This window comes from Mustela nivalis (assembly GCF_964662115.1).
Source record: "Mustela nivalis genome assembly, chromosome: 4".
Taxonomy (NCBI): domain Eukaryota; kingdom Metazoa; phylum Chordata; class Mammalia; order Carnivora; family Mustelidae; genus Mustela; species Mustela nivalis.
Window position 1 is genome coordinate 154786421 of NC_139023.1, and position 27151 is coordinate 154813571.

Sequence of the window (27151 nt, forward strand, 5' to 3'; positions counted from 1 at the left end):
TGAACATTTCCCCTGACATGCATAGTCTCACTCAGAGACATCGCTTTAGCCTTTAGCCTTTTTTTCGTGCTCAGAATTGCACCTTAGTGCAATGACTTTAGCATCTCAGCAATCATCAAGGTCAATGTCCTTGTGTTTTATTGATCAGGTCCAGACAAGTAATTTTCCAAAATGACCCATGAAAGAAATGGCCAACCTGGGGTCTGGCCATGCTTAATGCCTGGGATGTCTCCCCTTGGTCCTTCATGACTGACCAGAGCCCCCTCGTCCCCTTTCCCATCTGTTTCTCCCTTAGTGCTTTTCTGAGTGTCCTTTCCCAGAAAGTCCTTTGTTCTCCTTGCTGTCCTGAGCACTCTTCCCACCTTCCTCATGGGTGCCGATCTTCCAAAGTGCCTCCCAGAGCTTACCCTTTCTGATTTTCTTGGCCCCAGTCCCTGTTGGCTGATTAACGCCAAGTAGCTTGCACAAGCATCCACTTTTGGATGAATCACCGTGTTTGTAGGTGTTTGTGGATGTCTCTGTCTTCGTCAGCAGACAGACAAGGGGAGCAGAGCCAAGGCTTCGGTTTTCTCATGCCATGCTGGAGTTCTAGATCAAAATGTGTTAACTGCGGCCCCCCGGGCTTGCGCAGAAGATTTTTGTTAATCATACCGCCAGTCAACGCACCCAGGCCCTTTGACTTCCAATCTTGTTTTCTACCTCTCATGCCAGCCATTTATCTCTAGAATCTATCTTTATTTTTTGTCCCTCTGTTCTTTAAAGAGAACTCTCTGAAAGGAGATCATCGGAAAGATTTTGTCACTATGTTAACTCACCAGTAAATAATGCCACAGTGTGGGCTGCCTGATGATTTTACAATCAGGGGTTATTTTGCCCTTCTTCAGCTTGGGACACTTTGGATATTCGGCCTGGGGGTTATTTGTCTTGATTATGCAGGGTGCATTACCTTTTTTTTAAAAAAAGATTTTTATTTATTTGACAGAGAGAGATCAGAGGCAGGCAGAGAGAGAGGAGGAAGCAGGCTCCCTGCTGAGCACAGAGTCCAATGCGGGGCTCGATCCCAGAACCCTGAGATCATGACCTGAGCGGAAGGCAGAGGCTTTAACCCACTGAGCCACCCAGGTGCCCCTGCATTACCTTTAATAAGAGTCAAAAACCTCCTTTGCAAAGCCCAGGATTTTGACCTTTTGTCAATGCTTTCTTTTAAAACAATTTACCTTTCCTTCCAGGAGGTGGCAGTATAACACAAACAATAAACTGCGCCAACTGCAGTTTTGACTATTTCAGGCCCACGGTAGCCGTACAGCAACGGGAGTCTCATTCTGGGTTAGATTTCGACAATAATCCCAAATTGAAAAGATAGTGTGTTTCTAAAGATCTGATCTATCCATCGTCTTTTCGCTGCCAATCATTCTTATACATTTTCTCAGGTAGGAAAACTTAGCCTTTGCTGTCTAAGAATTCCTTTATATTGTGCACTTGAAAATACAAACCAAAAGAGGATGGTTAGGTAAAATTCTCTTTTAATTTTTATTTTATGCAGTAGCTTTAATAAATTTCTTGTGCTTTATTTATTTATTATTTATTATTTTTTTAAAGATTTTATTTATTTATTTGACAAAGAGAGCACAAGTAGGCAGAGAGGCAGGCAGAGAGAGAGGAAGGGAAGCAGGCTCCCTGCTGAGCAGAGAGCCCAACTCGGGACTTGATCCCAGGACCCTGAGATCACGACCCGAGCTGAAGGCAGAGGCTTTAACCCACTGAGCCCCCCAGGTGCACCTTGTCGCTATATTTAATTCACTATATTATGTTAGTTAAGGTGGAATTATCTGGATGTAACCTCAATTGAGAAAATGGTCTTTTCGTGGAGTTTATTTGAATGTTAAGAAGTCATAGACATATACATATTTACTGGAGTGTGTGTCTTTCAAAGAGTTATTTCAGCCTCCCAAAGTCAGTTTATTTTTTATACTCAGCACAGTTTACAGAATTAGATTTCTTTAATTTAGTTTCTCAGATTTTGCTTAGTTATCCATAACGTGTAGGGGATTTTTAAAAATAAAACTGGAAGAAAATATCCAGGTCCCTTTAGCCTGCATAGAGGTAGAGGGCAGTCAGATGTTCTTGCATGTCTGGGAAAGGGGGCGTGCAGTACATCGACGAGACTTGAAATCTAGAACACCAGACAGGACAGACACCATGTAGGGAAGGGACCCATCTCTGAAGCTTGGGGCTGAACCAGCCAAAGCTAGGGGTCAGTTAGGGCATGCACCTGGGTCTCCGGGACTAGTGCTGAAGAAAAACTCAGAACTTAGATAGGACTGAGTCAAAGTGGTGGTGCGGGGGGTCATCTCATGCCAAGACACAAGACGGAGACATGACAGAGACGTGACAGCTGTGGACACTGTAACGTGGTGTCCAGTGGGGACAAAAACCTCTTTTCAAAGACCAGCTACATTCAGTGTGAATCTAGGGGAAGCTAGCAAAAAATGATAAAGGTTTAGATGACCCATGTCCCCTACCATGATTATCCCATGTACCAAGACACAACCCAGAGAGAAGGAAACTGGAAGAAATCTGAGCTGAGCAATTTGGAAAGGAAAACAATCCTGATACGAAATTAGAGTTTTGAATGGACTCTTTTCATTGGACTCCAATGAAATTGGAGTTTTAAATGAACCTCCAGGTTGATTTATGGTATTTTCTCAAGGTAGCAGGATAGAACAAAATTCAGTAGTGTGCTAGTTTGGTTTATAACTTCTAAATGCTTAGACATGAGCCATCTGGGCCTTCCTGTGCGCTCTTGCCCTGGGCCCTGTAGGAGTCAGAGGCAGACCTGCTCTCATCGAAGGAGGGCTCTGCCTTTCCACGGAGTTCGGTCACGGGGATGAAGGTTAACACTTTTGTGCATTTGGGTTGTGACTGGATATCTGAAGCCTGTTTTATATGCTGGAATTACTGTCCAGATGGTGATTTCTATTACTACAAAAAGTTAAAACTCAGTTCATGGAGCAGTGTGAAACAAATGAAAAATACTTGGCAGGTCTGTTTTCTTCTTGAACTTTTAAACTTGTGGAGTCGAGGGTATACATCGTCTGTTCCCACGTTGGCATGGTGGAAGCATAGACCCCAAATTTCCCTTGCTGGCCACACGCAGCCTTGCCCTGCACTGTCAGCCTCTACTCCTATGCATTTAGGCCTGCTTCCTCTTTTCTTGCTAATGAGGTAATTCCTTTTTTGTCTCATTTCTACTTTTAACTTATCCTTCTTTGCTCGATTTCTTCCTTTATGTACCCCTTCTGGAAACCCTGGGTAAGTTTTCCTCTCAATCCAGTGCAGCCTGAAAAACTCTCTGGCCCTGAGAACCTCCTTGCTCCCCTGCTGGGGCTCAGCTGATCCTAAGCAAGATCTAGGCCACGTTCACTTTTTGTCTTCCATTCTTGTTCCTACCGATGGAAGAATAAGCCAAAACGTAGGAGGAAGAGATATAAACAACAGACATCTTGGGGTTGCCACAGAGTTCCGTGACTGAAGAGGGTTCAACCTGGAAGCTGCCCTTTAGGTCACTCTAGGGTCCGAGACTATAGCCAAAGACTCTGTCTCACCACCGCCCAGCCAGCCTGGGTCCTTCTACCTGACAGATGACTGGGCCTTTGCCTTTCCAGTGACTTATGCCATGTAACTTCCTTTTTCAAAATTGTTTTTGTCTAATTTCTACTGGCACTCTGAGGAACAAAAACAGACAATCTCTTTTTCTTAACATATTTCCAGATGGATCTACCCAGGAAATAGGGGATAAAAAGAAAAGAAGAAAGAAAGAAAGAAAGAAAGAGAGAGAGAGAGAGAGAGAGAAAGAAAGGAAGGAAGAAAAAACTAAACCTCATCCCTGCCATTTGGCTTTATAACCATTGCTTGATTAATTCTCTGAAGGGAGGAATGATGGTCTTGACTAAAGCCAGAGTCTCCGTGAGTATGGCCTCACTGTAGGTACTGCTCCTGGACAAGAAATAGATAATTGGAATCCCAAACAGTAAATACCAATTACTTTAGTTATAGGTAAGCTAATAAAAGTATATTGCTTTTCTAATATAACTCATTTCTATTTATATCAGGGGGAGTAAATACATTAATATATTTTATTTTATTGCATTTTATGTTTGTTCTAATTTTGTTAGAAGATTGAGATAGGAATCGCCTCATTTCTGAGTCTTTTCGGCTGTATGTATGACTCATGTCTGAACACAGTCTCACTGCTGTGGACTGAATGTGTGTGTCCCCCAGATTCGTATGAAACCTAAACCCCCAATGCAACGGCATTTAGAAGTCGGGCCTTCGGAAGGTGATTAGGTGATGAGGATGAAGTCTTCGTGGACAGGATTAGCGCCCTTATGAAAAAGGCACCCGAGCGCTTCTTTGCCCCTTCTGTCAGGTGAGGACACAGCAAGAAGACAGCTGTCTGAACCGGAAAGCAGGCTCCCAGCACCACTATATCTGCCAGTGCCTTGGTCTTGTATTTTCCCGTCTCTAGAACTATGAAAACTCAATTTCTGTTGTTTCTAAACCACCCAATGTGTGATATTTTGTTATAGCAGCCCGATCAGACTGAGACACTCACCTCCTGCTACATGTGATCTGGAATGATCTGGAATGATCACACCAGCAGACACCAGCAGAGACTCAAAGCCAGGCTTTGTCCCTTTTTTTCATTCTTATGATTCATACGTATCCACTTTCTTTGAAAAATGACTTGGGTTTAGTTATATATATGTCATTGTGTATATGCTGGTAATATAACCATCATAATTATAACATAATTATAACAATTGCAAAACATAAAATAATAATATAATATAATATATATTATATTATATAATAATATAATATATAATATATATTTATAATATAAATAATAATATAATATAAATAATATATATATTTATAATATAAATAATAATATAATATTTATAATATTATAATATAATATTGATATTATTATAAATAATAATATATATATTTATAATATAAATAATATAATATAAATATAATATAATATAAATAATAATATAATATAAATAATAATATATATATATATATTTTTGGATTTAGGTTCTGACCAATTGTCCTTGCAGCCACATGTGTTCTATTTCTGTGCAGAGAATTTAGGACTAGAGACTTTCGGTTGCTCACTATCCAGCCCTTTGGGTCAAGTCATAAACACTTCTCTCCTCTGCTTCTTTGCTCAGGTCCCATATCATCTTAGCATAATCAAGCCATGGCCAGCCAACTCCTGGATACAGACTCTACTATTCATCCTTTCTTCCAATATAAACATTCAAGGCTTCCTCTGAACATTACATGTAAGGGTTTGTTTCTTACCTAGACTTTCAGATTTGTACATGTTGTCCAGGCTTGTTATGCTTATCCACCTCCGAGTTCAAAGACCATATTCTTCACCACTGGTCCTTCCAGGCCTGCACTCAAGTATGGCCTTTTGGGCATCCTGCTCATAGTTCATTGCTCCCATTGGGTTGTGGGTGTTGTCTAGAATCTAGACAGCCCAAGATTTTTTGTTTTTTAAGAGGATTCCATGGAGCAAAAAATTGGACTTGAACTCACAGCCCTGAGATAAGAGCCTGAGCTGAGATCAAGAGTCAGATGCTTCAGCTACTGAGCCACCCAGGCATCTGTAGACAGCCTGAGATTCTTACAGCACAAGATGCTTCTTGGTCCTTGTTAGAAATAGATAGAACTGAAAGATCAGTACCATTATTTTATTGGGAACTTGCTTCTTTGTTAAAGATTCTGTTATCTTCTGAGTGTGGTTTTAAAAATGGTTTTGTTGTTTTTAATAGAAATTATTCCAGGAAGGCCTGCTACCAGATAGCTTTTCCTAAAACATTCCTTTATCATCTCTCTTTATTCTGCGTGTAGACTAAAAGTCTTCTGAAGTTTGGTTTCACCCAGAATTTATTTATTTTTCTTTATTTTCTACCACACTACAAGAATGGCCATTGTATTCAAACGAGTCTGTGTGCAGAAACCCTACAAATATGGTGCTTAGCAAATACTGTGCCACAGCATATCCTCAAGCTGGTAGCTTTTCCTGAAAAACTGTCACCCCTTTTCAAATACACAGAACGTTGTCAGGTCATTTCCTCTCCCGAACTTCATATTTATTTCATTCATTCAATAAATATTTATTGAGTGCCTGTTTTGGGCAGGGACTAGGTACTTGTGATGTAGGGCTGAATAAATTGAATAAAACAGTCCTTCCTGACCTCACAGAGTGTCCATTCTAGTATCCAAGTTAGCAGTAATTAGAGGGGACTATCGGGAGGGGTCACCCAGAGGAGGAAGTGAAGAGGACAGCAGAGCTGGAGCAGATATTTTAACAGGAAAACCTCATGTAAGAAAACAAAGCCGACTGTGTGTAGGCCTTGGGTCTATATTCCTATCTTCTGGGAGAGGAAGAGAGAGTTGGGTGATGGCAGAAGGTTTTGTTATGTTCTGCCACACTCTGGTGTGATAGTGTCACAGATAGAGTAAATGTTGCTGAAGCTTGGGGACTCGGAAGGGGGCTGTGACAATACTTTCAGAGGTTCGTGGCAGTGTTCTCCTCAGGTAAATTCTAATAGAACTTTGGTGAGAGAAGGCTGGGGAGCCCACAAACAGGAGATCTGGCTGGAGGATGATTATATTACCGAGTGCAGAATCCATAAAATAATCCAGATGGGGAGTAAATGTAGTTAGAATCAAGTCACATCTTGGAGAGTCGGAGGAGAACACAGAAAACAGTCATCACACATGAGATGGGAAGATGGACTCAGGACGCCCATTTGGGAAGCAAACAAGTGGTTAATGGTTGAAAGAATGGGTAAATGGACAAGAAAAAGTCATCAATCCATTGTGAGCTCTACCATTCTTTGACCCATAGACGCCATTGCTAAGTCTTAAGTAGTGCAGGTTTATTGATAACCATTGCATGGCACTTGAGGTCTAGAGGTGATTGGCTGATTAGTCCAAGGGGTGCTTGAGATGAAAATTCAGCCTCCAGGCTGGCTAGGAAGGGGCTAATTAATCTGGCATTAGCAAAGCAAGAGCAGGAATAAGAGTTGAAAGTCCAAGGTTCAAGAAGAGCTGTTACCATAGAAAAAAGGATGGGGGCCAGTTAGAACAAAAGTCATGGTAAGGTTTGTGTAGAGAAAAGTGGAGGTGTTCCAGGGTCCCACTGGAACCATAGTCCGAGTGACTAGTAAATAGGGATAAAAATCTCTTACTACGAAAGCCTAAGTTTTCACCTCCTTTCAAATAGTATAACCCACCAGTTCTCCAGTGATTTAGTGACCCTTCATGGGAGAAGGGACAAAAGTACAAAGGTAGGCCCAGAAACCAGGAAGAGGGCATTGAAGAGCCAGAGCCACTTCAGAAACCTCAAGAGATCTCAAGAGAGCAGGGCAAAGAAAAGAACACCTGGACTACACCATTAGAATAATCACAGTGATTGTTGATTTAGAAATTAATTCGCTAATGCTTTTCTGGATGCTAAAGCAAGGAGAAAATAGTAGGGATCATCTTCCCAAGGGAAAGATCATTCCCTGTGGAGACGGAGGAGAGAAAGACATTTTCTGGTGAGCAGACCTGACCAGGGAGAAGTATTATCATGACCCATTGGTGAGAATTGTTTATGAGATGGTAAGTCTTCCAGAGACCCAAGACTGTGGCCACCAAAGAGCCTAGAAAGAGCAAGGGATGGGGAGGGGTCTTCAAAGGGGAGAGATGAGTAATTAACAAGTTTGCTGTGAAACGTCTCTGTCAGGTTACAACATTTTATTTCACGTTTAAAAAAAAATCTTCAGTGGGTTTCATCCTGGGCTTTTGAGGAAGATTGATTTTATTCAATGTTTTAATTAGTTTTTAAGACCCTTGAGCCATTTCTGTTCCTTTATTCTCCCTTCTGTAGTTAGGACACCATTTAGGAATTTGACAGTATTTTTCCCTAAACATTTTGTCCTTTTGCGGTTGTCAAATATTGAATTAGATCTTGTTATAAACAGACCAGAAGCCGGCATTGTTGACATTTCCCTTCATTAGGAAGAAACTGAAAGCTGACATTTTCAACCTATCAGCTCTAGTTTAGTCTACCGGTAAGAACACAGTACGGGCAATGAAGCAATCTGGTTCCTTTCTTGCTCTCATTACAGACTCACTATGAGACATTAATTGATAAAACTATTTCACTTAATGGGTGCCTAAGTGTCTCTTCAAAGGAGAGGAAAAATATTGATTACCTCTAGGATTTAAAGTCTGAATGAATGAAAGAAGTCATTGATTTGAATCCTATGAGATAGATTAAACCTAAAATTTGAGATCTGAATGACTGAAAGAGATGTCGATTGAAGTCCTGATGTTGCCTCTTAATAGTCAGTTAATTTTCTATCACTGTCTCTTTATTTGCAAGACTGGAAAAATAACAATAGCTATTTTTTTCCTGTGCCATGGATTATTACAAGGGATCAATTAGATAATATGGTGAAGTGCTTTACATAGTGTGAAATTCTAGACAAATGTTAGGTTTGTATTGCATATTACATAGGCTTAATGAGGCCGGTTACTTGGTTAGATTAATTGGCTTCTGGAATAATGCGTTGTTGAGGGAAGATCTGTGGTTAAGGTATTGGAAAGCTAAAGTCCTATTTCGCTCCGGAACTCATCACTAGACTAGATTGATGAATGTATTTTTCAACCTAATCCCCTCAAAATTTGAGACTACAGTTTTAAAACCTCATTCATGGAGAATTAACTGGTTGGAGGGTGAGACCAAGGCAGCTAAGACTATGGAAGTTTGTGTGCATCCGTTTGGTTTTTTGAGGAAAGGGGGCAAGGTTTGGAAGCAATTAGTTGGAGTTCACAGCAAAATTCATGAGAATATTGACTTAGCTTGAGAAGTAGAGCATGAAAAAAAATTCTCCCACCCTACTGTGCAGATGGTGCTGGTTTAAAGGTGGCCGGTGGGGGCTGGACAGAAACAAAGGAAGATGAGCAAAACCTGATTCTAATCAAGAGGAGAAGACCTTTCAAGTTAGCTTGCTTTCTTCACATCCTACAGTAAATCCATGGTTTGACTGGTCCCTTTGTCCATGGGGAATCAGTTTTATTCCTTCCTTCTTCTGATTCAAGTCAGGGTGACCAGTATTTGGTCCAAACCCACATGGGATAAGTTTTGAGTAAAAGAGGTTATCTTTACTTTAAAATTCTGAGCAAACGAAGGTGAGCCCAGTCCCCACTGGAATTTGCCCAAGTGGGATGTTAACATTTTGAACGTCGATTGATGCAATTTGTCAGATCTGACAACAAAAGCTAATTGTTTTCTCCAGGCAACAATGCACTTCATTCTCAATCTGTTGTTCTCTTCCTTGCATTTATAAACTGAAGCTTTTATGCCCACCAAAGGAGAAAGAGCCCCTCTTCTTCTGGCTGGTCAGTGCAAACCTGGGTCCAAGGCCTTCAGAGCAGAGCACCGGCCGCATCTCAGCTGCATTTATGCTCCACGGAGGGCGCCCCTCTTCATACTCTGAGGTAGTTCTAGGTTAGGTCACTGGCCTCGGTGAGAAGCCAAGGCATTCACACCGAGGCGTCTGTGGACATGCGTCCGTGGTTTCTGAGAGAAGGAGTGGGCATTTGTAGCCTGTAAATTTATCCTGCCCCTCCCCCCAGGTGTAATATCCTTACTCTTTAAATTTTGGAAATTGGTGTTATATATGGGTGGAAAATAGAAAGCGTCTGTCTTCTCTAACGACCGCTTACGAGAGTTCCATTCACGATGGCTAAAACTCCAAGTTGTAGAAGTCCTTGAGGAATTGTGGAGATCTGCCTGAGGAAGACTGACAGAGTAAAGGTAATTTGTCTCCAAGTCAATGACAGGCTACAAGTGGATTCTGAAAAATACAGCAAAGATGAAAATTGAACGGGCTGCTGAATCGATCTTGAAGTACTTAGACTAAAGGAAGCATGATATCCAGGGGAGTGCAAATTCCCTAGAAATTAACTTTCTTTCTGGGGTCGACAGACTCATACATTAGGGTCTGAGTCCCGATCCAGTCGATGCACTATTTCAAGCTATCCTTGTGAACGAGTTAGGGAAACGTGGGTGAGGCTGCAGGAGTCAATTGAATTTACCTGTATCGAACATTTACATCAATGAGCATGAACTTTCGCAGGATTTTGGAAGACCTGAAAGGCACGGGGATATTTAGCCCAGAAAAGGAAAAAAAAAAAAGGTTTTTTTTTTTCTCCTTTTGGTGGAATAACATAGCAGGTGTTTATATATATATATATATATATATATATATATATATATATATATTTTTTTTTTTTTTTTTTAAAGAATTTATTTATTTCACAGAGAGAGAGAGTACAAGCAGGAGAAGCAGCAGAGGGAGAGGGTGAAGCAGCCTCCCCACTGAACGGGGAACCGGATGTGGGGCTTGATCCCAGGACCCCAGGATCATGACCTAAGCCGAAGGCAGATGCTTAACCGACTGAGCCACCTAGACATCCCTTAAAATACTTTCAACAGCTCTATCATCAAAGACGAATTAGACGTTCCTGTATCCCTATATTTGGGATTAGGGAAGCAGATTTCCTAATGTAAGGGAAAAGGTTTCTGTCAATCAGTCTTCTGAGGTAGCAAGTATTATTTCCTCACAAGTTCAGGAAGAGGCCATTCATCTTTCTTGGACATTGTCTAGTGGTTGCTTGTATTAAACGGAAGTTGGATGAGATCATTTCTTCTGGTCTTTTCTAGACTTTTAGATGCTGAGATAAGGTTGGAGAAGTAAGTTAAGTGGTCAGAAAGCAAAAGAACATCTTCCTCTTTGTCATCATTACTAAAGGAGCAAATTAAGTTTTTGTCACACAGGAAAAGCTTACATTCCTAAGTGCCCTGGATTAGAGATAAATCAGGAATAAGGAATCTTTATAAAAGCCATGAGTAACAAGAATTTCCTAAAAGCATCACATCATGATATAAGCCATCAGAAGGAAGGGAGTACTGCATTCTCTTTTTCACAAGGCAAGAATGTTTTTCAGACGTATTCAATCCAATTAGAATTGATTGCCATATAATAATTTGAGCTGTGAATATTGCATTTCCTCTCACATTCTAGGAGTAAATTGTCTGAAAAGCAGATCCCTTTGTAAATCTAGTAAATCTTTTCTTAGTGTTCAAAGTTATCTGCGAGTTTTCCTTTTCCTCCCTAGTCAGATTGTGGAGGGTCTTGATTCTCATTTTGGGAGATTTTGAGTTCTTTTGACCATGTAACCTATTTTGAGAAATACGGTTTATACCTTGACCCATATATGATTCTAACTGAAGCCAAATATTTGAGAAATAACACTTATGCATTAATATAATACCCTGAACTTATCAATTCAGTTCATGGATAATTACTGTTCATGCCTCGCTAATTTCACAGGATTTGCAGATGAAAAAAACCCATTACTATAGTCAATAATTTCAGGAAACTCAAATAATGGCAGAATAAATGAGAGGGTGGAGGTTTCGCCACTTAGGACATTTGATAAAAGATGAACTTGTTACAGAAAGATAAAGTTTGCATATATATTGCATGAAAAGTCCTGGGGTTTGCAATGAATTTACATATTCCTCTTCTCTTCTTTCTTCTTTTCAGCTTCCTCTCCCTGTCTCCTTAAAAAAGCCACACACCCCTTGCAGAAGCTACTGTAATATGAAAGTCCATGTGAGAGACGGCATTCACTCTGTGTATCTTAAAGCTTGACATCTAGGGAAGCACGTTTTAGCCTAAAGCACGTCTGTCTGTTTACGAGCATATTCAGGTGACTAGGGAGATAATGGAATTGCTGATACACTGCTCATCACGGCTTGGGTAACCATTCTTTTATTATCAGGAAGGCAAATGCAATTTTTAAGATCAAAGTGGACATCTCTTGGAAGCTACGTTTATTACAAAAGGCTAAAGTGTCCACATTCCGAGGAATCAAAGAGACTGAAAAGCCAGAAAAGCAGTAGTATTCAAGAGGTGAATGCAGTCTTTGACGGACAGCAACCACCGAAGTCAGTGACAGGAACAAGAGGTAATTTAATTCTGAAAGTTACCAACTCTGCAAGCTCCGGGCTTAAGCAAGGTGCCTGATAATGGTGATGGTCACAGACAGGGTCCGCCTGACAAACAATTTCGACTGCCAAGGCAGGGACTGAGAATACTTTCCTAGTTTTCACATTCTGAGATTCCCTTGGTAGCATTTTGAACCCATTTCTGCCAGGAACAGGAGCCCCACTCACTGACTGCAGGGGAGATAAAGTAGAAGGTCATTATAACCCAGTCACTGTTAGAGAGTCTTTGGAAAACCATCATGGAAGAATTCTAGCCCTGAAAACATGGCCACCTTGGAGTAAAAACCAGACTGTGGCTGTTCCCCTATCAGCTGCCATCTAATGGCAGTTTCACCGTATTTAGGGTTCTTTTGTATCCTCCTCCAAGCCCCAACATGGCTTTATTTATTATTATTTTTTTAAAGATTTTATTTATTTATTTGAGCGAGAGACAGGGAGAGAGAGCATGAGTGAGGAGAAGGGCAGAGAGAGAAGCAGACTCCCCGTGGAGCTGGGAGCCCGATGCGGGACTCGATCCCGGGACTGCGAGATCATGACCTGAGCCTAAGGCAGTTGTCCAACCAACTGAGCCACCCAGGCATCCCCCCAACATGGCTTTAAATCCCCCTACCCCCTACAGGCCCCTTTGCCAAGGCTTTTCGATAGTTAACTTCAGGAAAGCCTGATGAACATCTCTCCAGCTGGGCCCTCTTCAAATGCTTACTGGAAACTCCATCTCTAAAGAACTTGTCTAGTAGTTTTAAATATCCTCAAAATCTTGGCCAAAGCAATTGCCAGAATAACAATGGGCCTTTATTATTTTTTCTCAAAAACTCTCCAGCAATTTCAGAGTATGAAGGGGGCTTCAGAAATTCTGGTTCCTTGATGAGTGTGCTTCATGTTACAAAAGGAATCATTTACTTCTCCCTTTTTATCAGGCTAATGTCTTCCGAAACTCCCCCAGCATTTCCAAGAGTTTATCTTTCCAGAGCCTAGAATCACAAGAAGCATTTTCTGATGTTTATCACATACTTTTTGGAGTTTAAAGGGTTAGTGTCACAGAAATGGTTCTTATACTTGGGAGCTTCTCCACTGTAAACTTTTACTGCCCATATTAATGAAAAGACAGTATCAATTCTAACACATTTGAAACAGACCCTTAGAAAGTATGCAAAGCCCCAATCACAGACATTTTTCTTGTCCTAAGAAAAACTATATGATAGTTTCAAATTTATGAAAGCTTCAATGTGATCAAAAGGGTATAGCACGAGGAATAGTTAATAGTATGCCTTGGGCAATCTCTGGGCTCACTTTTGGAAAAAGTTTACCATTCACCATTAATGGACCTAAGAGTTGGTCAAACTAAGCTAAATATATATATTTCTTTTTCTTGGCATGCACAATTCTCATGCCCACACTGGAAAAAAAAGAAAAAAAGGACTTAACTTTGTAGAGACCAATAGATTACTATGAATTCTTACCTATATCGAACTTAAATTAATGACCAGGTTATCAAAGATTATTTACACTGGATATATCATTTTGATTGAACTCCCCAAGCTCAAGATGTTGGAGCACTACTCAGAAACACCGCCTGCCCTCATCGTCCCAACAGGATGTAAACAGTGGCTTAAACCCAGCTTCCTATTTTACATCATTTTCCAATGAGAGTAAAGTAAACTAGTTAATTTAAATGGTTCTTTAGGGAAAAGGCAAAAGGACAGAGAGAACTGAGATGAGGAAGGGACCATCCGAGAGAATATTTACAAGAGAATATGTGTTTTCAGTGAACTCTGCCTTTCCTGATTTTTACGTCCATACACTTCCTCTGATGCTTTGCCAAGTTTGATAAGGGGATGGATTCGCGTATTTCGTGCAACTTGTAATTTTCTACAACTTGTAGGTCTGACTTTTCTCCAAGGGGTGGATATTGTTGCCACCTGTTTTCTTCCACTATTAGAGATGATTGTCCTCATGGGTCCCAAGTTGACATGCTTGAAATGAGTAAGCTGCCCTCTCTCCCACAGCCTTTCCCTTAGCTACTCACTCAAAAGGGTCGCTGGGATCTGCCCTCTGGAGCTCTGGAGGGATGGGGATCCTTTTGTAGTACATTTCCCAGTCGAAGGCGCCTCGCATGGCATCCCCAGCTTGTGCCTCATACCCAAAGTGGTTGTGGTCAATGACATCGATCATGGGGCACACGATGGTTTTGTGGTTTAGTGCAATTTGGTCTGAAAAATGAAAGCACAAAATAGGAAATGACATGCCTGCCTAGGTCATCCATCATTTTTTCAGCAAAGAGAAGCCTACAGATTCTTCCTAATGTGGGGATGCTGCTTGCAGCCTGGTTTCCTCTGGTTGTTAGAGAGCTTTGCGAAATCTCTTCCAAGGCTGGACTTAACGTGATGGGACAGTGATTAGGTACAATTAGTGTTGCCATGTTTTCCTTTAAGAAAGTTATGTCCCGGAGAGACTTGCAGAAGTCCATTTAGCTCTACCTCTGTCACATTTTTGCTCTGACCTGTCCCCAATCTGTCATTTTATAGTGCATCCAGCATGCATGGAATATAAACAGTATTTGTGTTCCTTCAAGCATACAGCGGGAGCTTGCTGAGAAAATATTGTCCTGCTTTCTGGAGGTACCAAAATGTAAATATTTAACTTCATGTTTCTTTTATTTAGCCTCTAATCTTAAGACGGTCATGATGGCTGCTCCCCCGTTAAATGCTGACAGATCACACCAAGAATTCTTTGCTATTGTCCTTTGATTGTCCTTTGTTTATTAAAGCTATATGTTTTTATCTTTTCTCATTCTATCCAAAAATGTAGTAGATGGACTGATGCTACTGTTACTATTCCTGCTACTATCAAATTCTTGAGCAACTGCTAAGTGGTTTATAGTCTCGGTAGTTCTAATCCTCCTAGCAACCCGTAAAGTGGCTGCCATTGTCATTCTCAATCTACAGACGAGGATACTGAGCTCAGAGAAGCTAAATAACTTGTCAAAGGTCACTCATCTTTGGAGAGCAAAACCCAGGACGCAATGCCTGCCCAACAGTCCTATCCTAAAACCCATGGTCTTTCCAGCTCTCCATGATGCTTCTCGCGTGGTATCTTTTTCAGTCCCAGATCCTTCCTTTTCCATGTAGATATTATTGTTGTGAGATTTTAACAGCGCAGGAAATCGGCACTTACACATCTTGCCTCACCTGGAACAGGTATAGGTGACATAGGGTTGACTATTAAACAACAAAGGTTCGAAATGCACAGGTCCACTTATGAGTAGATATTTTTCGATATAGTACAGTGCTGCAAATGTATTTTCTCTTCCTTATGATTTTCTTAAGAACATTTTACTCTCTAGCTAACTTTATTGTCAGAGAAGAGTATGCAATACATATACCATATGATAAGTGTCAGTTGACTGTTTATGTGATTGGTAAGTCTTCTGGCCAACAGCAAGTTATTTGGGGAGTCCAAGGTTATACGTGAATCTTTGACTGCTCAGGGTGTTGGTGCCCCTAACCTCCGTGCTGTTTAAGGGGCCAACCATATTTTCTTCCCACGAATGTGCACTCAGCATTTATTATAACAAACATATTGTCTGACCGAACTTTTAAGTAGGAACATCTGATTTCTTGCTATTTGGATGATCTGCTGTGGCATGTGGAATAAAATACATTTAGATATCTTAAAAAACATCTTTTAGAAATAATGAGGTTTGGCTAGTTTAGTATTATTATTTTGATGTCTCTGATGGGGCAGGGTGGGGAAACCTCAGAATCCTATAGAAGATCTCCTCTCCATAATTATATGCCTCTTCCTCTCCTTCCTTCCTTCCTTCCTTCCTTCCTTCCTTCCTTCCTTCCTTCCTTCCTTCCTTCCTTCCAATTCAACAGCTATTTATTGAGTAGAAATTCTATGCCTGCCACTTGTCTAGGTTCTGGGAACACAGCAGTGAATAAACCACAAAAATCTCTGTCTTTAGCAATGGAGCAAAGACAATCAATATACGCAATAAATCTCTAAATTACATAGTATGTTTGAAGGTGATAAATGTGATAGAAAGAAGATAAAGCGGGACAATGGGAGTATGATGTGGGCATGTGGCAAAGTAAACAGCATGGCCCCAGGAGATCCCTGAGACCTTAGAGGGGGCCTTCCTATTATTTCAGCTAATCAGTAGAGAGACCCCCAGCACTATTTCAGGTGGTTCTTCGACAAGCACCCTATGAGCATCCATTTTCACCTGGGAAAGTCTTGTAATGGGTTTTAATCTTTATCTAAATGGTGTTTCCCCGTAGATGTCTTTGGCAGAGGAGGCATCATTGCTGTGTCCAAAATCTCTCTCCTAGCACCTCTGCAGGTAGTTCAATATTACGGTTTCAGTGACTTTCTTCAATCAAATTCAGAATCAGGTTGATTTACAAGTTCCTTGACCAACAAGGAGTCCCAAGGTGACCCAAAGAGAATGAGTCTGTTAAATTAACTGTCAACTCTCCCTTCAAATTTCCTTTCAGCTCTCATCCAGCTGTTCTAGCTTAGGGTGAAAGCAGCATGACTAATTTTTCATCTAAGGCTTGTGCCTACATTTCAATTTCCAGGGATCAAACAAACAGACTCTTAATGGGAAATTGAAATTCAGGTATAATCCCAAGGTGAAAAATGAACCAAGAAACTGTGTAGCTCCGCCTGTTTTTTTTTTTTTTTTTTTTTCATTTTGGATGATGTGTCAGGACACTGATAGAGGAAAATAAAAAAAGATAGTGATCCTGAGCTTGAATCATTTCTTATCCATCAAGCCTACAGGAAATGAAATGCTTTAATGAGAAAAAGTGGGTTTCTCTTTATTTTTTTCTTTCTCTCTCTCTCTCTTCTTCCCCCCTTTTAGATTCATATGAACAATCAGAGGCCTGATAATTGGCATTTAGGAATTGCTTTGGTTCATAAATAAATTAGGCCTTTTGCTGACTTCCTTGAGTATTCGACACCGTATAGGTCAAGTTCAGTTTGCAGGAATCTCTCACTGTTGCTGATGAAACTCTAAATTGCTATGTCCTTGAACAAGGTATTTTTAATTAAAAGCTCAGAGGAGTCTCTGGCCAGAGGAGCACTGAAACATTCCTGTTGATTACAATGGCTGGGCAGTCGCCTGGGCAGGTGTGTGCGGATTGGGTGAGGCGGTGGGGCGTTAGTTGATGGTCATTTCCTGTCTTAAATCCTACACAGTTTCAATTGATTCCCCGCCCCCACCCCCACCCGCCCATGTCTTTTACTAATGGAGCTTTGCTGGTTCTAGTTGAAATCCTACACAGTAGTCAATAGCAAATCATTCTTTCTGAGGCAGCGTATTGTAAAGGCCGTTTTTACTGGCTTTAGCTCCAAGGCCAGGGATATATTTACAATAAAAGTTGATTTACCAAAATCTGGAAGAATAAGGAGTACAGTACGTGCACACCAAGAACTTTTTAGAAACATGTATATATATCTGTATCTATATATCTATATATATTTTTTTCCAGTCTGGCAATTTATTCCTCATCCAGTACTGGACTTAATATCTGACTTCATGGTGAAATAAAAAACAAAATAGTCAAGCTCCAAATGAGTCACACAAGCGTTTTCTAGTTTGAATGACTCTTAGTTCTTTCATGTTTCTAACAGTTTAACTGTAATGTGACAGCAAGGCTGCTTCTTCCCTGACTCTGAGCCATATTGTGAGCCTTAGAGATGTGTCATCTGGATAGTAGCTCGGAGTGCTTGAGGAGGTCCTCTGTAAACTTGGGAGATTATATATTTGGGGCTCTAGACCGGTGCCAGGAGTTGAGGGGAGAACTGGCATTTTATTTATTTATTTATTTATTTATTTATTTTTTAACTTTTTATTTTTTATAAACATATATTTTTATCCCCAGGGGTACAGGTCTGTGAATCACCAGGTTTACACACTTCACAGCACTCACCAAAGCACATACCCTCCCCAATGTCCATAATCCCACCCCCTTCTCCCAAACCCCCTCCCCCCAGCAACCCTCAGTTTGTTTTGTGAGATTAAGAGTCACTTATGGTTTGTCTCCCTCCCAATCCCATCTTGTTTCATTTATTCTTCTCCTACCCACTTAAGCCTCCATGTTGCATCCCCACTTCCTCATATCAGGGAGATCATATGATAGTTGTCTTTCTCTGCTTGACTTATTTCGCTAAGCCTGATATGCTCTAGTTCCATCCATGTTGTCGCAAATGGCAAGATTTCATTTCTTTTGATGGCTGCATAGTATTCCATTGTGTATATATACCACATCTTCTTGATCCATTCATCTGTGGATGGACATCTAGGGAGAACTGGCATTTTAATCCACAAAAATGTGAGGGCACTTGCACTTGAACTGTATTCTGGGGCTTAATCATTGTCTTTCCTCTTTTCCTAACAGTTCTGTAATAATTGTTTTACTCTGTGTGTGTGTGTGTTAATCTGAACTGTAGAGAGATAGTTTTTTCAAAGATCTTATTTTTTTGTCAGAGAGAGAGAGATCAAGCACATGCAGGCGGAGGGGCAGGCAGAAGCAGAAGCAGGCTCCTTGCTGAGCAGGGATCCTGATTCGGGACTTGATCCCAGGACCCTGAAATCATGACCTGAGCTGAAGGCAGACGCTTAACTGACTGAGCCACCCAGGTGTTCCGAGATCGTGTTTTTAAGTACTTTCTTCTTTTAGTATTTACCTCACCACTATAACTACAATAAAGGAGAACGTCTAAACTAAATGAAACCATTGCAAACCTTAAGTTAGACTGCGGTTGGTAGTATCTAAAAATGGCAATTTTAACGCAGTTTTCTAGTGACCTATTTGTTCTCAGCTGTGGTTAAGATAGAATTCGAGGCTCTCATTGTAAAAACTGTAGAAGGAATCTCTCGCCTTTGTTGGTTGCAAACTGGACAGAAGCCAGCCACACAGTCCCTCTGAAGGAGGGCGAGTCCCCAGGCCCTGCTGGTCCCCGGAAGGCCACCATCAGCATGCGTACTCACTAAGGAGCGGGGGCAGCCAGTTCACATTGACCTCGCAGTGGGAATCCAGGAACGTCAGGACTTCTCCTCTGGCCATTGATGCCCCCAAGAGGCGGGTCCGGATGAGCCCTTCCCTCTTCTTGGTGCGAACAATCCTTACTTTGGAAAAGCGGGCCATATATTCTTCTAACTTATCCTTCAAGTGTTCTAGGGACGAAACAGAGAATGTAGAGAAAGACCACAGAACATTAATTGCAGCGGAATTATCCGTGGGTGCTTACGCATTAAGTGTACGTGAACGATGACTCCAAACTTACATCCATTTTTCTCCTCCCTTCATCTCAAGGAGAGATACTAATAAAATTTTACACCCACAGGTTTTTTTTTTTAACTTTGTACTTTCCAAAAAGCTTTATAAAATGCAAATACTGCCCTTTATTTGAATACTAGAAGACACAGACCCACGAGAGCTGTACCATGCAATGACTGTTGGCCAGCTGTCACCATGCTTAATCCTGGCCAGCTTTCGCCATGGTGGGCATTGGCCCTCTGGTTCCTGCTGTGTCAAGTCAGATGAACATTCCAGCATCTGGACTGTGTTCAACAAGAGGGATCTTTCCAGCAAGGCCATCCTAGTTTCTGTGTTTTGAAAATAATGCATGGAAAACTACAAGAAAAAATATTGTATCTCTCAAATCAACAAGAACCAAACAGATTTTTCCCCCCACAGGGTAATAGTAAACTAATAAAGAAGTTCAGCATCTGGGTCTGATTCGAAGTGTAAAAGTGACTGACTTGCTGTTAAAATTAGATGTGAAAAAAGGAAGGCAGACAGATACTACACAATTATTTTGAACTTAAGCTATTTAAGCTTAGAAAACAAAAATTTAAAAATGTCTCTTTGCCTAATTAAAAACAAACTGTGGGAACCAAATCGAATCAGATAGCTAATTTACAGCAAAAAAAGATCTCCTCCTGGCTGCTATAAGATGCATTGATATCTTAGGTCTTTAATGTCAAGTAAGTGTTTTTGGTATCTTTCTGTGGAATTTGTACTCATATAATTTACATCCCATGCTTTCACTCTCCTGTATCTAACATAGGAGGGCTTTGCTGGAGTTTCTTTTCTTTTCTGCGTTCCAGAATTCATTGTTTATGTACCATAACCAGTGCTCCATGCAATACACGCCCTGCATAACACCCACTACTGGAGTTTCCAATAAGCAACCTCTACTAGTCACAGTAACAGAATCTTAGTACGCAGTAAGTTCTATAGTTCCTCTTTCAGACTTTCTCTACATGGTGCAATCAAAGGCAATATTATTTTTAAGTCTCCACCTATGATCTGTAGAAATAAGGATTCAAGTAAGGATTTATGCGTCCTTTCCCTGCAATCCAATTTAACCGATGTCAGAATTACTCACATTGGAATTTCTTTATACATAAGCCTTCATTTTTATTTTTATTTTTTCTTATTAACATAGTGTTTAAAAAAAAAATCTCAATTTCCAGAGTGCCAGGGTGGCTTAATCGGTTAATGTCCAACTCCTAATTTCGGCTCAGGTCATGATCTCAGGGTAGTGAGATCGAGCCCCGCATTGGGCTCCTCATTGAGCATGGAGTCTGCTTAAGATTTTCTCTCCTTCTCCCTTTGCTCCTCCCTCCACTGTGTGTGCATTGCACATGCTTTCTGTCTGTCTCTCTCTCTCAAAAAAGAAACAAACCCCAAAAAACAGCTCAATTTTCTTTTTTTGTTTTCTGACTGCCCCGTAACTAAGCTTTACAAGTAGATCAAGTAAAAACCACTTAGTTTTCTAATTTTTCTTACAAAAGAAACTGGTGGGGTCTTTCACAAGAGTGTTTTAGCACAAAATAGGTTTCCTTTATTTTGTTCTTCCTGTAATGAACAGACCTATAGAGATCAGAGTACAGAAAGCAAAGATTACAGATCTGGAGTCAGAATAGACCTAGGTGGGAGGTCAGCACCAGTGAAATATATGAATATATGTGAAATATATTCTCTTATCCTGAATTTCCTCATCTACAAAACACAGGCAATTGGGGGATATTCTCCTCTTAGAGTGTGGTGGGGAGGATCTGGCTTTTAGTCAGAAACTTTACAGTGCTCTTTCGGTAAACATTCAATAATTGAATACCTCCTAACTCACATGTACTTATGAAGAGAAACAACAGCTTGTCTAGCTGAAGAAATGCCTTTGAAGGCTCAGCCTGAAGGATAAAAAATCTAGAATTTGTATTTCTTGGTGAGATTTTGATAATTCATCATCTTCTATTGATTGAGAATTTAAAGAATGAAAGGTTTTGGCCACCAATAAGTGAACACATATAACTTTATGGCGGTATCACAGTTTCTCACAGAAAAGCTGGCTGCAAAGTGTCTCCAACTCTTGAAGACAGGTGTGCCATGCCAAGAGCCTATCTTCTGCCCCTCTTCTCTTTGCTTACCCCTCCTCTGTTCCCACTTGTGCAAGAGAGAGATTCCCAAGGGCTGCACGGCAGAGGGGACACCTGTGAATAAGACCGGAGCTTACTAACCTGTTAGGGAAATAAAGCAGAGACCCGTAACCTAGTCGTGCAATCAGAGGCAAAGAGTAAGTGGCAAGTGATCAGTCCCAGAGCTCTCTATATGCCAGCCCGGAAAGGCTTGCATTCGTTCAGGGTTTCTCACAGTAATAAACGTTTAAGAAGAGGCCATATCTCATTACTGTAATTTATTCTGGCTCTGAAATCCTATCTGTATTCCAACGTACAAACAGGTGTCATTCTATAGGTTTATTTGTAAACTATTTGGCCACAGAAACGTAGTGTCTCCTGGAAACGGGGTCACAACAGTCACTGGGGATGGAAAAGAGTAAACATTTGTTAAACCCACCAAAACAGTGTTTGTTTGTGTTCTTGCATTAAGCCTCACTGTTCTTTAGCAGGTACCATGTGAGTATGGTCTTGGTGGTCTGGGTGCAGGTACTTCTTTCTCTCTGACCCTAAGGATTAAAGGGGCCTCTTGGGGAGAGGAGGACTAATTCTCTGTAGCTGTGTTTGAGGAAATGGCTCTAGAACATGATAGTCACTTCCTTGATCACCTGGGGGTGGTTGGAGTGGTTGTCCAACTTTGGGTTTAGATTTCTCTACTTTTTAGTTTATACGAAATTCTCTGAAACTCAGTGGGGGACTATCTCTACGTGTCTCCTTTCTCTCTATGCACATTATCTGATTCTGGGTATTTTTCTTTGATCAAAGCCCATTTTAACATACTAAAGGAATTGTATGGTATGAATCCACAAAACACAAAGGGTTTGACCCTAGATAGAGTCCCCTAATCATTCAAATCAATTCTTTTAGTTTGAACTTTGTAGTAATCATTAGGTTGCTTTGTCTCAGAATAATGATCTAGTTGACTGCCCTTGTGAAGGGCCCATTCTTGTTTAGTAGTTCAGCTGTAATTTCTAATTTCCTATAACTTACAATGAAACAGGTATCATCAGTCTGATTAGCAAATTAGATTCTCATACAACGGAGTTACTGGGGATGGTGGAGATGGCTTTGGCTTTAAATTAAAAACATTTTAGGGGCACCTGGGTGGCTCAGTGGGTTAAAGCCTCTGTCTTCGGCTCAGGTCATGATCCCAGGGTCCTGGGATCGAGCCCTACATCGGGCTCTCTGCTTGGCGGGGAGCCTGCTTCCTCCTCTCTCTCTGCTTGCCTCTCTGCCTACCGGTGATCTCTGTCTGTCAAATAAATAAATAAAATCTTAAAAAAAAAACATTTTATACTTCTTATATATGAACAATTTTAAGATTAATTTCTAAAATATTACTAAGATGATTTTAAACATGATTTTATATGATTTTAATCCAAGTACAGTATCTCTGAAGATCCCTTTTGAACTTCAATTTTAAATAATGACAAGAGAATTTTTGGTATTTTTATAAAACTGGAAGTTTTCTTTAGGGACTATGAGACATTTGGGGAACCAGAAAATATAAGACCACTAGTTAAAACCCACTGAGCCATATCCTGATGACCCAGACTAGTGCAGCTTCAAACATGCCATTTTTTGCCAGGGTTTCTTGAATCTTTGTGGGGCAATAAGGAATGAAATTTTGTACTGAAGTGAAATTCTGGTGTCCTGCTACTGTGAATATTAAATTTAGCAGTTTTCTCAATTAATTTTCCTTTTTCCAAAAATTTCACTTATACTCCATGAACTTTTATGGAGAATCGATCATTCATTCCTTTATTTAATGTTAGGGGTAGCAGCTAAACACTAATAAAATCTCCTTCAATGATTTGCATAGTCAAGAGTTGAGGACATGAGAAAGTGGGTCACTGTGTCCCATTTAACCTCATTTGCCTTAGCTATAAGGAAGGAAAAATGTCTTAAATATTCCTTCTAGTTCTATTATTCTATTCCCCTGGTGAAGTTTTACTTACAGAGTAAATCTAACCTTATTGAGTACGTAGTTTTTTCACAAAAGCATCCTAATGGTTGGTAATTTGGTGTTTCTTTGGGCTATGTCTCACTTTTGAAAGCAAGAGTCAAATCAAAATAAAGCTAAGGCATATCAAAGATTTAGTCAAAAAGTGAACTCCAGAGTATTTTCTTTGGTCAATACAGTACCTGTCTAATCTTCTGTGGTTCACTGTCTGTAAGACTGTTACTGATGTCAAAATAATGACTTTGAAGCACTGTAAGTTCATCAAAGATTTACATCTGTTCAATAAATCATGCTTATTATATCAGAAAATATAGTAACAGAGTTCAGACAGCTTTCTAGTCTACCTCTGAGGAACTGTTCCCAAGGGACAATCTAGAGACTATCATTATTATAGAGCATGGCCAGTGTGTCCCAAGTGAGGACCCACCAAAGGCCAAGCAAACAGCTACCCTTAGAGGCTCATTGAGTTGTTGTCCAGCTCCTTCTATCTCCTTTGAATTCCCTAATTTACGTCCCAAGATGAGAGCAAGAGGGACAAAGAGACTCTGTTTATCTAGAGATAGGGATTTCTATATTTAATTATACACCTTTGGAGATGAATGCCTTTGAATTGTATATGTTGGTTTTGGCAAAATGAAGTAGAGCCTGACTTTAAGATCATATAGAGTCTGTGTTAGTTATTATGGGTTCTTTATTTTTTTTTAAAGATTTTATTTATTTATTAGAGAGAGAGAAATTGAGAACAAGCAGGCAGAGGGGCAGAGGGAGAAGGGGGAAACAGACTCTCTGCTGAGCAGGGAGCCCAATGCAGGGTTTGATCCCATGACTCCGGGATCAAGAACTGAGCCCAAGGCAGACACTTAACCGCCTGAACCACCCAGGAACCCCTAATTGTTAGGAGTTATGAAATGTAAAAGAATATAAATACACATTAACATAAATATCTACCTTTTCTAGTTAATCCTCACAACAAAAATATACTGTAAGTACAAAGCTCAGTTTTCTGGATAATTTGAAGTTATATCAGAGTGATAAGTACTTCACCATTAGAGAACATATGTTTCTATTTCTTAATCCACTTGGCATATGTCATGTGTATATTTTAACCCAAAGTGACAATGTTCAGAATAACTCTCTACATAGCAGGGCCTGTAGAGAATTTTTCTAACAGTCTTTCCACAGGAGAAATACAGGCATACCTCAGAGATATTGGAGGTTGGGTTCCAAACCACCACACAAAAGGCAAAATTGCAGTAAAGCATTAAAAGGATTTTTTTTTTGTATACCCAAGTTTGTTTGTTTGTTTTTTGCATATCCAAGTTTTATTTATGCAATACTATAGTCAATTAAGTAGGTAATAGGATTATGTCTAAAAACAATGTATATACCTAGTTGAAAATACTTTATTGCTAAAAAGGGCTAACCCTCAGTGTGTTGTTATCTTTTTGCTGGTGGAGGGTCTTGCCTGGATGTTGGTGGTTGCTAACTGATCAGGTGGTGGTTGCTGAAGCGGGGCGGGGTGGGCTGTGGCAATTTCTTCATATAAGACAACAGTGAGATTTGCTGCAACAATTGACTCTTCTTTCCACCCATTTCACCAGAGCATGTGATATTGTTGATGGCATTTTACCCACAGTAGAACATCATTGAAAATTGGAGTCAAACCTCTCAAACACTGTTGCTACTTTATCTACTCAGTTTATGTAATATTCTAAATGCTTTGTTGTTATTTCAACAATCTTTGCTGCAACCTCACCAGGAGTAGAGTCCCTCTCAAGAAATCACTTTCTTTACTCATCCATAAGAAAAAACTCCTTATCCACTCAAGTTTGGTTGTGAGATAGTAACAATACAGTCCCATCTTCAAGCTCTACTTCTAATTCCAGTTTTCTTGCTATTTCCACCACATCTCCAATTACTTCCCCCACTGAAATCTTGAATCTCTCAAAGTCATCCATGAGGGTTAGAATCAACTTCGTCCAAATTCCTGTTCATGTTGATGTTTTGATCTCTTCCCATGATTCACAGATGTTCTTAATGGCATTTAGAACAGTAAATCCTTTCCAGAAGACTTTCAATTTACTTTGTCCAGATCCATCAGAGAAATCACTATGTATGGCAGCTAAAGGCTTACAGAATGTATTTCTTAAGTAATAAGACTTGAAAATTGAAATTACTCCTTGATCTATGGACTGCTGAATAGATTTTGTATTAGCAGGCATGAACATAATATCAATCAGCTGCCTATCTCCATTGGAACTCTAGGGTAACCAGGTGCACTGTCAATGAGCAGCCATATTTTGAATGAAATCTTCATTTTGAGCAAAGGTTCTCAACAGTAGGCTTACAATATTTAGTAAACCATGTTGTAAGCAGATATGCTGTCATCCAAGCTTTGTCGTTCTGTTTATAGAGTGCAGAGTAGATTCAACATAATTCTTAAAAGCTTAGGATTTGTTGAATAGTAAATGAGCATTGGCTTCAACTTAAAGTCACCAGCTGCGTTAGTCCCTGACAACAGAGTCAGCCTGTCCTTTGAAGTTTTAAGCCAGGCATTGACTTCTCTTCAGCTCTAAAAAGTCTTAGATGACATCTTATTTTAAGAGAAGGCTCTTTCATCTACACTAAAAATCTGTTATTAAGTATAGCCACCTTCATTAATGATCTGGGCTAGATCTTCTCCATCAGCACTTGCTGAGGGAGAGGGAGAAACAGACTCATTGCTGAGCAGGGAGCCCAATGCAGAGCTTGATCCAAAGACCCTGATCATTTTGCACTCTTCTGTTACGGCTTCTTTCCTTAAGCCTCATGAACGAACCTCTGGTAGCTTCCAACTTTTCTTCTGCAGCTTCTTTACTTCTCCCAGCCTTTACAGAATTGAAGAGAGTAAGGGCCTTGATTTGGATCAAGCTTTGGCTTAAGGGAATGTGGTGGCTGGTTTGGTCTTCTACCTGGACCCATTCAAACTTTCTCCACATCAGCAATAAGGGTGTTTCTCTTTTGCATCATTCATGTGTTCACTGAGGTATCACTTTGAATTTTACTTGAAGAAATTTTTCTTTAAATTTATAAACTGTTTGATTCAAGAGGACAAACTATCAGCCTATCTCAGCTTTTGACATGGCTTCTTCGTTAAACTCAGAAAGAGTTTAGCGAAGAGTTTGACATGCCTTCTTCGCTAAACTCGGAGAGACGTGTGACTCTTTCACTTGAACTCTTTCACTTGAACTCTTTCACTTGAACCCAATTTCAATATTAAGGGAAGAGTTCAGGAAAGCCCTTCCTTGTGTCTCAGGGAAGAGGGAGGCCCAAGGAGAGGGAGACAATGGGGGAAGGGCTTGTCATGGAGCAGTCAGAACACATGTTCATCTATTAAGTTCACTTTATATTTGTGAAGTTTGTGGCACACCGAAACAATTACAACAGTAACATCAAAGATCTGCACAAGTTACTTGGCTTCTAATTTTTGATATTAGGTCTTATCTTAATGGTCTCTCAAACACACAGGCAACATTCAAAACCTATTAGTGCTTCCTTAGGTCAAATCAAAGGGTGCAAG

The 27151-nt window shown here is 40.3% G+C and overlaps 1 protein-coding gene across 1 annotated transcript in view; it reads right to left on the minus strand.

The window, feature by feature from the left end:
* Positions 1-27151, minus strand: part of GALNTL6 (polypeptide N-acetylgalactosaminyltransferase like 6) — a 1234529-nt gene that overhangs the window by 197162 nt on the left and 1010216 nt on the right. The window contains exons 6-7 of the mRNA XM_082726947.1: positions 19158-19343; positions 14181-14364 (exon numbers count right to left, since the gene is read on the minus strand). Of these exons, the coding sequence (XP_082583073.1) occupies positions 14181-14364; positions 19158-19343 (370 nt within the window). The remainder of the gene's footprint in view (positions 1-14180; positions 14365-19157; positions 19344-27151) is intronic.